The sequence below is a fragment of the Girardinichthys multiradiatus genome, chromosome 9 (assembly GCF_021462225.1).
Source record: "Girardinichthys multiradiatus isolate DD_20200921_A chromosome 9, DD_fGirMul_XY1, whole genome shotgun sequence".
In the NCBI taxonomy this organism is placed as follows: Eukaryota; Metazoa; Chordata; class Actinopteri; order Cyprinodontiformes; family Goodeidae; genus Girardinichthys; species Girardinichthys multiradiatus.
In genome coordinates this window covers 9,318,833-9,332,959 of record NC_061802.1, presented here as the reverse complement: position 1 = coordinate 9,332,959, position 14,127 = coordinate 9,318,833, and the positions used below count along the sequence as shown (strand labels likewise).

The 14,127-nt window shown below is 40.3% G+C and overlaps 1 protein-coding gene across 3 annotated transcripts in view; it reads left to right on the top strand.

The window, feature by feature from the left end:
• The window catches only part of LOC124874372 (dynein axonemal heavy chain 8-like), a 71,021-nt gene that overhangs the window by 15,970 nt on the left and 40,924 nt on the right, over positions 1-14,127 (top strand). For all 3 annotated transcript variants that reach the window (XR_007039784.1, XM_047375713.1, XM_047375712.1), the window contains 17 exons: positions 1-147; positions 278-475; positions 907-983; positions 1,074-1,173; positions 1,256-1,375; positions 1,449-1,584; positions 1,662-1,849; positions 1,942-2,022; positions 2,420-2,536; positions 2,765-2,881; positions 3,017-3,151; positions 3,247-3,353; positions 3,445-3,523; positions 3,652-3,772; positions 4,665-4,825; positions 8,350-8,476; positions 13,827-14,062. Coding sequence is in view for 2 of the 3 variants with exons in the window: in XM_047375713.1 (XP_047231669.1) it covers positions 1-147; positions 278-475; positions 907-983; positions 1,074-1,173; positions 1,256-1,375; positions 1,449-1,584; positions 1,662-1,849; positions 1,942-2,022; positions 2,420-2,536; positions 2,765-2,881; positions 3,017-3,151; positions 3,247-3,353; positions 3,445-3,523; positions 3,652-3,772; positions 4,665-4,825; positions 8,350-8,476; positions 13,827-14,062 (2,247 nt within the window). In the remaining variant the exon portion in view is untranslated. The remainder of the gene's footprint in view (positions 148-277; positions 476-906; positions 984-1,073; positions 1,174-1,255; positions 1,376-1,448; positions 1,585-1,661; positions 1,850-1,941; positions 2,023-2,419; positions 2,537-2,764; positions 2,882-3,016; positions 3,152-3,246; positions 3,354-3,444; positions 3,524-3,651; positions 3,773-4,664; positions 4,826-8,349; positions 8,477-13,826; positions 14,063-14,127) is intronic.

Genomic DNA, 14,127 nt, shown 5'->3' with positions numbered 1-14,127 from the left:
GACTGCATAACTTTGTTTCAGGAGTATCAGTCCTGCTTCCAGAAAACACGGAGACAGGTGACGGGAAACCCCGGGAAAAATTCCTTTGAGGTTTCGGAGAGGCAGATTTTTGGCATGTTTGAGAACTTCTGCAAAAGACTTGAAAAGGTAACTTCTACCTTTTAAGCTGATATTATGGAGATAGCCAAAGAGGATAGTGGAAAAAGTGCTCTAAAGAGAAATCACTTTCACCATATTGACCTAAAAAGACTAACAACACATTCATTATATTTTGTAGATCGAACAAATAATCACAGTCTTCAAGACATTTGAATCTCTTCGGAAGTCAAAGATTGAAGGCATTGAGAGTTTTGCCAGACAATTCCAGAATGTATCTTTGAGTTTGACAAGGAAGCAGTATGACATGTTGGATCCGAAGAAGACTGAATTTGAAACTGATTTTATTAAGTTTATGGCTGAAATCAGTCTCATTGAGGTTTGTCTGTTCCACAGTTTTTCTCTTTTAACTTATACTTACATATACATTATGGATATGGTCTTACATGCAGTAGAGCCGTAAATTATTCATACTAGTCATCTTTTAATTTTACCATCAAGTTTCTTCCGACTGGAAGTTTTGAAGTGACCCAGCCAAGCACCGACACAAATCAGTAGTTGGTTGTGCCAAATTTTTGAGAATCGCCAGTAATCAAGTTAAGATCTCCTTTTATAATAGGGACTTATTAACAGATTTATACACATGACTAAGGTTAACTACTTTACACAGCCACATTTTTAACAATATGAAGTATCAAAACAACGAAGGATGATTGATATTGTATATTTCTCTGAGCAGATGAGTGTAGTTTCACAGCTTGAAGCTGAAACTATATGAACATTTAAAACTCTTCTTGTCCATGTCTACAGACCAAAGTCGAGCAATTTATGAATTCATGCTTCTCAAACATCTTCTCATCTCAGAAAGCTTTAGCGCTTCTACCGCGGTTAGTAAAGTTCATTGTGTTTTATTGTAAAGATTCTATTGTAATAATTAAAAATGTCATATAATTCTAAAACATTTCTTTTGTGCATAGCTTTCAGAAGCTGAAGCTTCCTTGTCTTGACACACAAATTTCCAACACTTTGCATTCCGTTCTTCAGCGCTATGTATCAGAAATGGAAAGCATCAAAAAGGTTTCTAGATTAATTGAATTTAAAGTCTCTGACAAAAGAGACCTAGATGGAATGAAAACAACTTTGTCGTCTTTGCTTGTAGCTCTTTGACGAAGAGAAACAGGATCCTCCAATAGCTAGAAACATGCCTCCAGTGGCTGGCAGAATTGGTTGGGTCAGGCACCTTTTTAGAAAGATAGAGGAACCCATATTTTACATAAAAGTGAGTCAAAATTGATATAATTAATAGAAATTGTGCATTTCCATTTTTTTGATTGGTCTTTCTTTCTTTACAGGAAAACTCAAATGCTCTTTCAAGTCCCGAAGGGAAAAAAGTGGTCAAAATGTACAATAAAACTGCAACCATACTGGTAGAGTTTGAATGTCTTCAATATCAGACATGGATAGAGGATGTTACCAAGCTGGAAAACAGTAGGTTATTTGTTTCTAGCAAATACTGGAATATTTGTTAGGCACTTGATAATTACTTTCTCTGTTCTTCGTAACAGTCCTAAACCATACTCTGCTGGAACATCAACCTAACACCAACAGGTTTTTTGTTAACTTTGATCCAAAAATAAATGAGGTCATTCGGGAGGCAAAGTGTTTGTCAAGTATGGGTCTAGAAGTTCCAAAGCAGGCTCTAGCTCTTCTCAATTTGGAAAGGAAGTTACATGACAATCACCTGAGACTTAAGGTACTGTACATTTTTTAACTATTTCACTGCAGTATCTAGTGAAGCAATTATTATAAGAACACAATATTAAGTGACTTGAATGCCTTTTTTAGACAATTTTGGAAGAATATGAATCCATCTGTAACAGCATATGTGAAGACTTCAGCAGCTTGCTAGCTTCAAAAAAGAAAAAGGTAAGCATTATGTAAATTCAGTGGCCTTACACTGTCACATAATTTTGATATTTCCCAAGTTCTGTCTGTCTGTCCGTCCTTCTTTCTTCCTTCTTTCCTCCCCCCTCCTTCCTTCCTTCTTTGTGTCCTACCTTTTCCTTCCATCTGTTATTAATTCCTTCCTTTTTTGTATTTGTTCATTCCTTCACTATGAAGAGCTAAAAGCTGTGAATATTTAATCAGGAATAATATAGAATTTTTACATAGAAAAATATGTAGGAACCCTGTAAGCAGGTGGAAAATGTGTAGACCAGCAAATATAAGGTTTGCTACAGTTAGTGTGAATGTTTGTTTTATTTTTCATTGCCTGAATGTTTTAATGTTCTTTAATGCTTTTACACTGGTGCTAAATTATTAGGTTCATGCTGCCCTTTGCTTTGGGTCACTGTGGGTGACGTGGTCATCCTTCATCCTGGACAAGTTCTTCCAGAATGTTGACACTGCTTTGGCTGAGCTCAAACACCTTGTAAATAAGGTACATTTCTGAAGATAAGAGCTAGCAGCCTGGCATTTTCAGATACAGAATTTTAAATGATACAAAAATATTTTTAAGCATTTGAATTAAAACTACACTAGTTATCTTTTGACAACAGAAATCTTAATTTCTATATTGCATATAGAAATGATTAACTTTCTTGCACTTCACACAACTATAATTATGATCTTTTCTAGCGTCCCTTATGATTCCACTACAATTTTCTAGGTACAAGATATTTGCAAGAAACAAATTGATGATGTCCTGAAGGACATCTCAGAGACAGCGCTGATTGAGCTCCCGGAAGATGAAGCGTTGTGTCTGCAGGATCTTGTCCTTAATAAGGCATGAACTGTAACTCCTTATAGAAACTGGATGGTTGTCCTTTATTTTTAGTTATGCTCATTTTGTAACACTTACTTTGGTTTTGCAGTTTACTACTTGTTTTTTTATTGTTTGATTTTTTTTTACCTTTTTCAGAATCTTTGTCGAGAGTGGGCAAACACATTGAATATCAGATGTAGTCACATTAAAAGTGCAATCAAAGAGCTAGGGATTGTGTTAAGTGGCACTGATGAACAGAAAGGACAACATACATCGGTTAACTTCCAAAGAGTATGCTTGCTTACCCTCTGGAAATAAACTTATTTTATTCTGTATTCAGTATATTAGAGCACGTCATATTGTGATGAATTACCTTTTTTTTAAAGGAGTTTAAGAAGCTTTACGAACTCTTCAGTATGAAAGTGTTCGAAGCCCTTGTCAGAACCACTAAGTTATCCCTGGATATCCTTAAAAGGAGAATCTGTGTCACTAGGTAAGTATGTCTGTGTTTAAAAAACAGACTAGTAGCACAGAAAAAAATGATCAATTACTTATAGAATAACACTAATAAATGGTAACTTTAGTACTTTCAAGAAGCGGAAACCTGGTCCAAAGATGGTGCCATTGATCAAATCTGAAGTCCAACTTGATAAACCAAAAGTGGTAAGTTTCCTTTTTCTTACCAGTTTGATTTACCATTGCAGTTAAGCTATAGATGCAATACATACATATTATAGTTTCAAGACATTACTGGTAAAATAATCTTTCCGTATTTAAAATGTGTTTATTAGGTAATGATTCCCGGTATAGATGAGATCCAACAGGGCATAAATCAACTCACTCACTCTGTGCTGGAAGTCAACAGGTGTATTGCATGGCATCAAGAGTTCAACTGTGATTATACTCAGGAAGGTAACTAATGATCAAAGTGTTTGCTATTAACAGCATAAATTGGCAGAAACAACATATATCCCAAGCAATAACGAACGTGTGTTCGTTTTAAACATCCAAATTATTTACTAAATTATATAGTTAATTCAGTCCAATTATATAGACAGATACAGATTTGATTAAATACATATCAGTTCGGTTCTAGTTATAATACAATAAGGCTTAGTTCTGTTTATTACACACACTGATAAAAAGTTTTCCATTCAAGAAAAACCCAACCATTTGCTGCAGCAATCCCTCCTCCAGAGCAAGCATGTGGCAACAGTGGATGGTTGATTGCATCAAGTTACATTTTCAGCATTTCCCCATTGTATGAAACAAGCTTACCTAGTTCAGAATTCCATGTAAACAAATTCTTTCACAAGATTTCACAACCTGCTTGAAATACAAAATAGGCAAAACAGACAGATTTTCCGCACAAACCTCACACTGGCAGAATGCATGTGTCAAACCCAAGAACATACGTTACCTGCAAATAAACAGTTATTATCTCTTAAATATATACTTATAGTTTTTGTTCACAATGAAACACTTTCAGTGTTTAGTATTTGCAGTAAATTTACCCATTCTTTCACATTTCTTTGAAAAAACGTGATTTGTGTACATTTAACAGTTTTTGTACACCCACAAATTTTAAATAAATGCACCACACATGCATTATGTTTTGTTGATCCGTTGTATATGTTCACAACAACATATGCAAATATTTTTGCAAATTATTATTATTATTATAGTTTTTTATTTTTGTTTTTTTTATTTTATATGATTTTATTATTTTGCATTTGTCAATGTAACATTTGGTTAATAGTGTGCTTTTTCTGTTTTTTATCCTTTTGTACATGCTGCAAAAAAGACTACTTCTTTCATTCTGTTCTTGAGCACAAGGACATTAAAAATGCTGTTGCTGCTCTAAAAACTGCCATCAGTTCTCAAAGGACATTAGCATCTGCTGTTCTGGAGCAGTTCACTCATTTCAAGATGATATGGGAAGTGGACAAGAACCTGAAAGTCAAGGTTTGTTTTCCATCATATTCAAGCAGATCTTAATAAATCAGAATATCATTCAAAGGTTCATTTATTTCAGTAGTTCTATTCACAAAGTAAAACTCATACAGATTAATTTCACAAAGTGCAATATTTTAAGTGTTTGTTTCTGTTAATTTTGATCCTTATGGCTTACAGCTAGTAAAAACCTATAACCTAGTGTCTTAGAAAATTAGAGAAATGCTTAAAGTGCTTTTGACATCAAATTTTCATGATAAATCCAATTACATTTATGAAAAGGAAACATTGATAAAATATTTTAAAAAGTGAATTCATGCCACCGAAAGAACAGTTGTTGATATATTGTCAAAAATGTCACTAAAAAGGCATTCCCAGACTACTCCTTTGCGATTTTGTTGCGCTCTTTTATGGAACCCAGCATGTAAACTGACTGCTGCTACAATGGCCATCAACACAGACAGCAGCGAAGAATCTGATATTTCTTTAGATACATTTCAGTCACTATCAGAAACGCAACAGAGTCAGGAGAAGAAAGTGCTGCGGCGTGCGGATGGCCATCTGATTCTAATTTGAGTCTGTTTTTGCCAGAGGCCGGTGCACGCCTGGAGTCACCATGCATGAATGATACCACACCAACAAGAAACAGAACGAGCACAACATCCGGAAAAATTAATTCACGATGGACTAGATCTTGCTATATTAACAAATACACACATATATTTATATATACACATCTATATATAAGCAGTTGTTAACATTAGATCAATTAGATCAGTTACTGGGTTAACTAAGGTATTATAAGTCGAGCAATTAAACATTAAATGCACCAATTAAGCAACAAATATTACTTCGCTGCACTCATTGAACAATCATTGTAGAAAAAAACACAAAAATATCTGGATTAAGCAATTTAAGCAATGAGCGTGAGGCACACATTTTCTTCACACACCACACATGACATTCCTGACGCTGAAAAATAACACCAAATCGGGATCAAAATCGGATTGATACTAGCATGGTGAGATCGACACTTTAGTTTCAGATTCTCTTCTATGCTTCCACCTAATTTCTCGATTTACTTTGGAGTTCAGTGGAGCGCATCTTCTCTCTCTGTGCAACCTGCGCACCTCTCTCGGCTCATTTCCCCTCCCCTCCCTGCTGTGCCGGCACTGACAGCAGCCCTTGATGGCGGAGAGAAAGAGAAGCGCTTTGTGGACGTTATTAGCTGTAGCTGATAAGGGCATCACCAAATGATGTGTGTAGAAAAGCCATTAGCTACTGTGGGAATCAGTTCACAGAAACATATAAAAGTAGTTCACACTTGAGAGAACTCCGAGCTGCAAAAAAAGTTGAGGAAGGAGGAGGGGGGGGGGAGATCCCCAAACCAGACCCCCGACACAGACAGAGGTCTATGGCACAGGCTTTTCAGGCAAAAATCAGGAAAATTCAGGTAATCTCCTGTATAAAGACGTGTTTTCAACAGTGTTACTGGTGATCAGAAATACAATTTTAGCAAACTATTGTCAACTATTATATATTCAGCCAGTTAAAAAAATTTATTGTTTTTTGGAACTCAAAATATACACTTTTATAAAAATATATACATCACACCTGAAATATGAACATGTCTGAATATAATAACCCTTTGTGTTAACGGTTGAAGTAAAAATACCATTCCTATTTAGGCTCTATGATGTAGATTACAGTACTCATACTCGTAATCTGCATCAAACCTGAGCTGCTGCTTCTCCACATTGAGAGGAGCCAATTGAGGTTGCTCAGGCATCTGTACCGGATGCCTCCCTCGGGAGATGTTCCAGGCATGTCCCACCGGGAGGAGGCCCAGTATTTTATACTGTTGCATTCCTTTTAACTTCATGTAGTTAGTTATTAAGACATGTTTATTTGCCTAAAATCTTTGTCCTTTGTTTTATTAAAATGGGATCATACTGGATATTAATTCTTAGTGATCAGAACTAACTTTCTGACACTTCAGACTATTCAAACTATAATTTGAACACTAACAAATGAATGTCCCCTGAAATGCAAAAGGTTACATTTTGTGATGGCTGTTATCAACATGTGACCATCCTGACACTGAAAAGAAAAGGGTTTAAACCTCAAAGCAAACTTAAAAGTATCATAAACACACAATTTCAGGATTAACACACTGGATTTCTGTTGGTAACCCTCTCAATTAAGTTCGACTTAGGTCACACATTCATGTAACAGCTATCAGAATCAGTGATGCTTTACATTCTTCAGCTAAATAAACATAAGTAGATTTCTTTAAACATTTCTGTTAGACTAAAGCCACAATAATGTCAAAAACTTATGCATTTTGGGTCAAATGCATAAGTTTATTTATGTATTTGGCTAAATCTGTCCTTTTATTAGATTAACCAGTTATCATTATTTATATTTGTTATTTGTAGCAAGGAATTAGACTTTTTTCTCAATAAAACAGTTGGGAGAACAGAGTGAGGTAGAGGGACAACTGCGGCCAAAACGTCTATAATTTGTAGTTCCTCCAACACCAGCAGACATAATCTCACTTTGAACTTTTCATTAAACTTGAGAGCTCTATAAATAATAATGAATAATTTTGGATTATCTTTTATTAATAATGAAAATTCAAAACAGATTTTTAAATATTAACCATAACTGCCGATGTCTAAATGTACTTTTGTGACAAGTGTTCTTACCTGCTGAGCCTTGATCCGTTTAGCAACAGCAAACAACAACCTTTTCTTTGGCGATCTTTTCACATCAGATACTCTGAACAGCGTGGCTATAGACTCTGCAACATTCTCCTTCGATATCCCATCCTCTGACATAATTTTTCTTGCCAATTCAGAGGTTTCTTGTCCGAAGCTGTTTGCCGAGAAGTACTCCAATTACAACTGGCTGTGCTTGGTGGGATCAGCCCATCTCCAACTCTGATCCAGGCAGCACTCATCCTTTTCGCTGCAGGAAAATAGTGCAGACCAACAGTTTCTGTTGTAGTACTGCTTCCACCACCAGAAATGCACCTTTTCACTATATTAATGCTATTTTTAATGCAACTTGGCTTCTACCTGAACAGTTTATCATTGACACTCACACAATGAATGACCGGAGACTTCCCCTATCGCATCATTTCCGGGCCATTTTGGACTTGCAAATGTAACATCGAAATATGCTTATTTTGTGTCATAATTGTCTTTTATCACGTCTTTAATCCTAATATCATGTCAATTACTGCCCATTTCCTTCAATATTAAGATGTTTTCTTTTATTTCCTAATTTGTGAGAAAACCGTCCCACAAGCACTTTAAGAGCGATAAAAACTGTAACGTTAATAGAGAAATAGTTTGGCACACACAATGAAAGCTAAGACTGCTGACTTGCTAAAGAAGCTGACTGTTCAGTGCACTGAACATAAGCATATTAGCCATATTACCCTTTTTCAGGTGAACCTGTATAAAACTTTCCAGAACTTTAATCAGAATAGTTTTTTTTTTCAATAGAATAACTAAATGTTTTTTTTAAAGGAATTTGGGGACAACAACCCATCCTTGATGCAAATAAGGTCTGAAATCCAGCACTACGACTCTGTGGAGCTGGAAATTGATGATATTAGACCTGTCATTCATATTGGGTCTATTGAACTGTCAACAGGTAAACTAGTTATGATGTGTTTTAGAACTAGGTAATCGCCTGGGTAAAATTTTGTTTCCTTGTCAATATTTTCATATTTCTACTGTACATTGTCTTAGACTATATCTGACATATAGCTTAAGTTCACTGGATAAGTAATAATGGGGACAGTAATGCCCAGTTTGATCACAATTCACTGTGTAAGGAAGCCTTTAAAAAATAAAAAATACACTACTCAAAAAAATAAAGGGAACACTCAAATAACACATCCTAGATCTGAATGAATGAAATATTCTCATTGAATACTTTGTTCTGTACAAAGTTGAATGTGCTGACAACAAAATCACACAAAAATCATCAATGGAAATCAAATTTATTAACCAATGGAAGCCTGGATTTAGAGTCACACACAAAATTAAAGTGGAAAAACACTTTAATCTGATCCAACTTTGATGTACTTGTAGTCGTCATCTTCCGCTTTATCCAGGACCGGGTCGCGGGGGCAGCAGACACAGCAGAGACGCCCAGACGTCCCTCTCCCCAGACACCACCTCCAGCTCCTCCTGGGGGAGCCCAAGGCGTTCCCAGGCCAGCCGAGAGACATAGTCCATCCAGCGTGTCCTGGGCCGTCCCCTGGGCCTCCTTCCGGTGGGATGTGCCTGGAACACCTCCCGAGGAAGGCGTCCAGGAGGCATCCGGTATAGATGCCCGGGCCACCTCAACTGGCTCCTCTTGATGTGGAGGAGCAGCGGCTCTACTCCGAGCCCATCCCGGAGTACCAAGCTCCTCACCCTATCTCTAAGGGAGTACCCGGCCACCCTACGGAAGAAGCTCATTTCATCCGCTTGTATCCGGGATCTCGTTCTTTCGGTCATGACCCAAAGTTCATGGCCAAAGGTGAGGGTAGGAACGTAGACCGACCGGTAAATCAAGAGCTTCGCTTTTTGGCTCAGCTCTCTCTTCACCACAACGGACAAGCACAGTGTCACTATTACTGCAGCAGCTGATCTCCTGCTCCATTCTCCCCTCACTCGTGAACAAGACCCCGAGATACTTAAACTCCTCCACTTGAGGCAGGAACTCCCCTCCAACCTGAAGAGGACAGGCCACCCTTTTCCGGTCGAGTACCATGGCCTCGGACTTGGAGAAGCTGATCCTCATCCCAGCCGCTTCACACTCCGCTGCGAACAACCCCAACGCATGCTGTAGGTCTTGGCTACAGGGGGCCAGCAAGACCACGTCATCTGCAAAAAGAAGAGACAAAATCCACTGGTCCCCAAACCAGACCCCCTCCGGCCCTTGGCTGCGCCTAGAAATCCTGTCCATGAAAGCTATGAACAGGACCGGTGACAGAGGGCGGCACTGCCAGAGTCCAACATGCACCGGGAACAGGTCCGACTTAGTGTCGGCAATGCGAACCAAATTCCTGCTCCGCTTGTTCAGAAACCGGATGGCCCCTAGTAAAGGGACCCCGATTCCATACTCCTGGAGCACCGCCCACAGGGCATCACGAGGGACACAGTCAAATGCTTTCTCCAGGTCCACAAAACACATGTGGACCGGTTGGGCAAACTCCCATGAACCCTCGAGTACCCTGTAGAGGGTATAGAGCTGGTCCAGTGTTCTACGGCCGTGACGAAAACCACGCTGCTCCTTCTGAAGCCAAGGTTCGAGTATTGGCCGGACTCTCCTCTCCAATACCCTGGCGTAGGCCTTACCAGGGAGGCTTTGATGTAATATCCTTAAAACAAGTCAAAATGAGGCTCAGTATTGTGTTTGGCCTCCACGTGCCCGTATGACCTCCATACAACGCCTGGGCATGCTCCTGATGAGACGGGGGATGGTCTCCTGAAGGATCTCCTCCCAGACCTGGACTAAAGCAACCACCAACTCCTGGACAGTCTGTGGTGCAATGTGACGTTGGTGGATGGAGCGAGACATGATGACCCAGATGCGCTCAATCGGATTCAGGTCTGGGGAACGGGCGGGCCAGTCCATAGCTTCAATGTCTTCATCTTGCAGGAACTGCTGACACACTCCAGCCACATGGGGTCTAGCATTGTCCTGCATTAGGAGGAACCCTTGGCCAACCGCACCAGCATATGGTCTCACAAGGGGTATGAGGATCTCATCTCAGGCTACCTCTGGCAAGCACATGGAGAGCCATGCGGCCCTCCAAAGAAATGCCACCCCACACCATTACTGACCCACTGCCAAACCGGTGCTGAAGGATGTTGCAGGCATCAGATCGCTCTCCACGGTGTCTCCACACTCTGTCACGTCTGTCACATGTGCTAAGTGTGAACCTGCTTTCATCTGTGAAGAGCACAGGGCGCTAGTGGCAAATTTGCCAATCCTGGTGTTCTCTTGCGTCCTGCACGGTGTTGGGCTGTGAGCACAACCCCCATTTGTGGACGTCAGGCCCTCATACCATCCTCATGAAGTCTGTTTGTAACTGTTTGTGCAGACACGTGCACATTTGTGGCCTGCTGGAGGTCATTTTGCAGGGCTCTGGCAGTGCTCCTCCTGTTCCTCCTTGCACAAAGAGGGAGGTAGCGGTCCTGCTGAGTCCGTCTCATGCTACCACGAGTGTGAAAGCACCACCAACATTCAAAAGTGACCAAGACATCAGCCAGAAAGCATAGGTACTGAGAAGTGATCTGTGGTCCCCACCTGCAGAACCACTCCAGGAATCTGTGCAGGGAAAAGGAAGAAGCCCACAGCAGTGGAGATTGGGCGCGGTAAAGGCAGGCCAGGAACACACTAAGAAAGGAGATCAAAGCAGCCAAGAGAAGGTACAGTGAGAAGCTTAAGAACAGCCTTTCTACTGGTGATGCTTCGGCTGTATGGACCGGTCTGAGAAACCTGAGCCCCCTATCCCATCCTGAACAGAGTCGTCTCCTGGCCAACCGTCTGAATGGCTTCTACTGCAGACATGACAAGAAGCCATTCACAACTCAAATCATCCCCTCCACATCCCAATTCAGGAACAAATTTGACCTGTAAAACAACCAACCCCCTACCTTCAGATCCTCTGCCTGCACTAAAGATCTCTGAGGAAGATGTAAACCGGCTCTTTCAGCGCATGAAAACAAAGAAAGCTGGAGGACCTGATAACGTCTCCCCATCATGCCTGAAAGCCTGTGCAAATCAACTCGCTCCGATCTTCACAAAGATCTTCAACAAGTCACTGGAGAAATGTGAGGTCCCCTCTTGCCTCAAACGATCCACCATCATCCCAGTTCCCAAGAAACCCACCATCGTAGAATTAAATGACTACATGCCTGTAGCCCTGATGTCTGTGGTCATGAAATCCTTTGAGCGGCTGGTGTTGAAGCACCTGAAAGACATCACAGGCCCCCTGCTGGACCCCCTGCAGTTTGCTTACCGAGCAAACAGGTCGGCAGATGATGCTGTTAACTTAGGTCTACACTACATCCTGCAACACCTCGACCACCCAGGGACGTACGCCAGGATCCTGTTTGTAGACTTCAGCTCGGCCTTCAACACCATCATATCAGACATCCTCCACCAGAAGCTCACCCAGCTCAACGTCCCAGCCTCCACCTGTCAGTGGATCAACAGCTTCCTGACGGACCGACAGCAGCAGGTGAGACTGGGGAGCATCTTCTCCCGATCCAGATCAATAAGCCCCCAGGGGTGTGTTCTATCCCCACTCTTCTTCTCCCTGTACACAAATGACTGCACCTCATCGGACTCGTCCGTGAAACTCCTTAAGTTTGCAGATGACTCCACTGTCATTGGACTGATCCAGGACGGTGATGAGTCTGCATACAGACAGCAGGTGGATCGGCTGGTACACTGGTGCGGTCAGAACTACCTTGAACTGAACCCACTCAAGACTGTGGAAATGGTGGTGGACTTTCGGAGAACACCACCCCCATACACCCCCCTCACCATCCTCAACAACACTGTATCGGCCGTGGACCACTTCAGGTTCTTAGGAACCACCATCTCTGAGGACTTGAGATGGTCTTCACACATAGACACTGTTCGAAAGACCCAGCAGAGACTGTACTTCCTGAGGCAACTCAAGAAGTACAACCTTCCACAGGAGCTTCTGGTCATCTTCTACACTGCCATCATTCAGTCTGTCCTGTCTTCATCCATCTCAGTGTGGTTTGGCTCATCCACAAAACAGGACAGGTGCAGACTGCAACGAATAATCAGGAATGCAGAAAGAATAATCAGGGCTGACCTTCCCTTCATCCAGGACTTATACAGGTCTAGGGTCAAGAAAAGAGCTGCTAAAATCTCTGCAGACCCCACACACCCTGCACATAAATTGTTCAGAGCTTTACCTTCAGGCCGCTGCTACAGAGCACTGTTCGCTAAAACCAGCTGCCACAGAGACAGTTTCTTCCCCCAGGCTGTTTCTCTGATGAACATTCAATAGAGTACAGAACAACAGTATACAGATGTTGCAAATGCACCTTTTTATTATATATGTGTATATTGTACATTGTAAATTTGTATATTCTGTAATGCAAAAACAGAACAAAAGAGCAAAGTGTACCAGAGTCAAATTCCTTGTTTGTATCTACAAACTTGGCAATATAGCTGATTCTGATTTATTGAGTGTGTCTTGCTAATCGATTTCCTCCTGTTGTCTTTTCCATTTGCACAACAGCATGTCAAATTGATTGTCAATCAGTGTTGCTTCCTAAGTGGACAGTTTGATTTCACAAAAGTTTGATTTACTTGGAGTTATATTGTTTTGTTTAAGTGTTCCCTTTATTTTTTTGAGCAGTGTATATTTTTATTATAAGATGTACAAGATTATATTGAGAAATCCACATATAAAACTCATTTTAAGCCATGAGTAATTTTTTTATGAGAATTTTCCAAAGCACTTTAATCTAGTAATTTGAAGGCAACCAGATAATAGGATGACACTTTTAACCAGTGACACATGACAGTCTATTATGCCTCTAACCAATACTAAAACATAATATCTCCCATCAGCTCTGTGAAAGTTCATAAAACATCATCTTTTTGTAAAGGAAAAACACCCAGACTTTTAACACTGAGCATTTTATTTTTGATACAGCAGCTGTGTTTTTGAAATTTGCTAAATTCTGTTATGCAAATTTGTATGCATTCATGCCTGTAAACAGTAGTTAATTTAAAAGTTCTCTTGTAATCTTAAAGAAGTGCAACAGTGTGTCACTTCAGTTTTTTAGGTCTTAGAAATAAATGAAAAAACACCTAAACAAATGTTAAAATCTCTCACATTTGGGTCCAGTCCAGAGCCGTTAGTTTAATATTTACTTTCTGCTTAAATCAACATAGATTTTTGTTTTAGGGGAAAGAATTCATGTTCTAGAGAAATGTCCTATTGTGAATTTAGGCACTTTGAAGAAGGCCTTGACAGCCGAGACCAAAGCCTGGAAAAATCAGATTTGCAAATACCTGAAAGAGAAGTACAAAATGAAAAAGATTGACATCGCCATACAGACCCACAAATACTGTGCACAGCTGTCAAATCCGGTGGCAGATCTGGAAGGTGCGCGCCAGGCAATGGGTACCCTATCAAGGCTTCGGGATGCAGAAATACAAATTGATATGACACTTATTTCCATTAAGGTATGACCAGCAACATTAGCTTTTTTATAGTAATATGCACTTAGCACAAAAAGTAGGGAAACGTA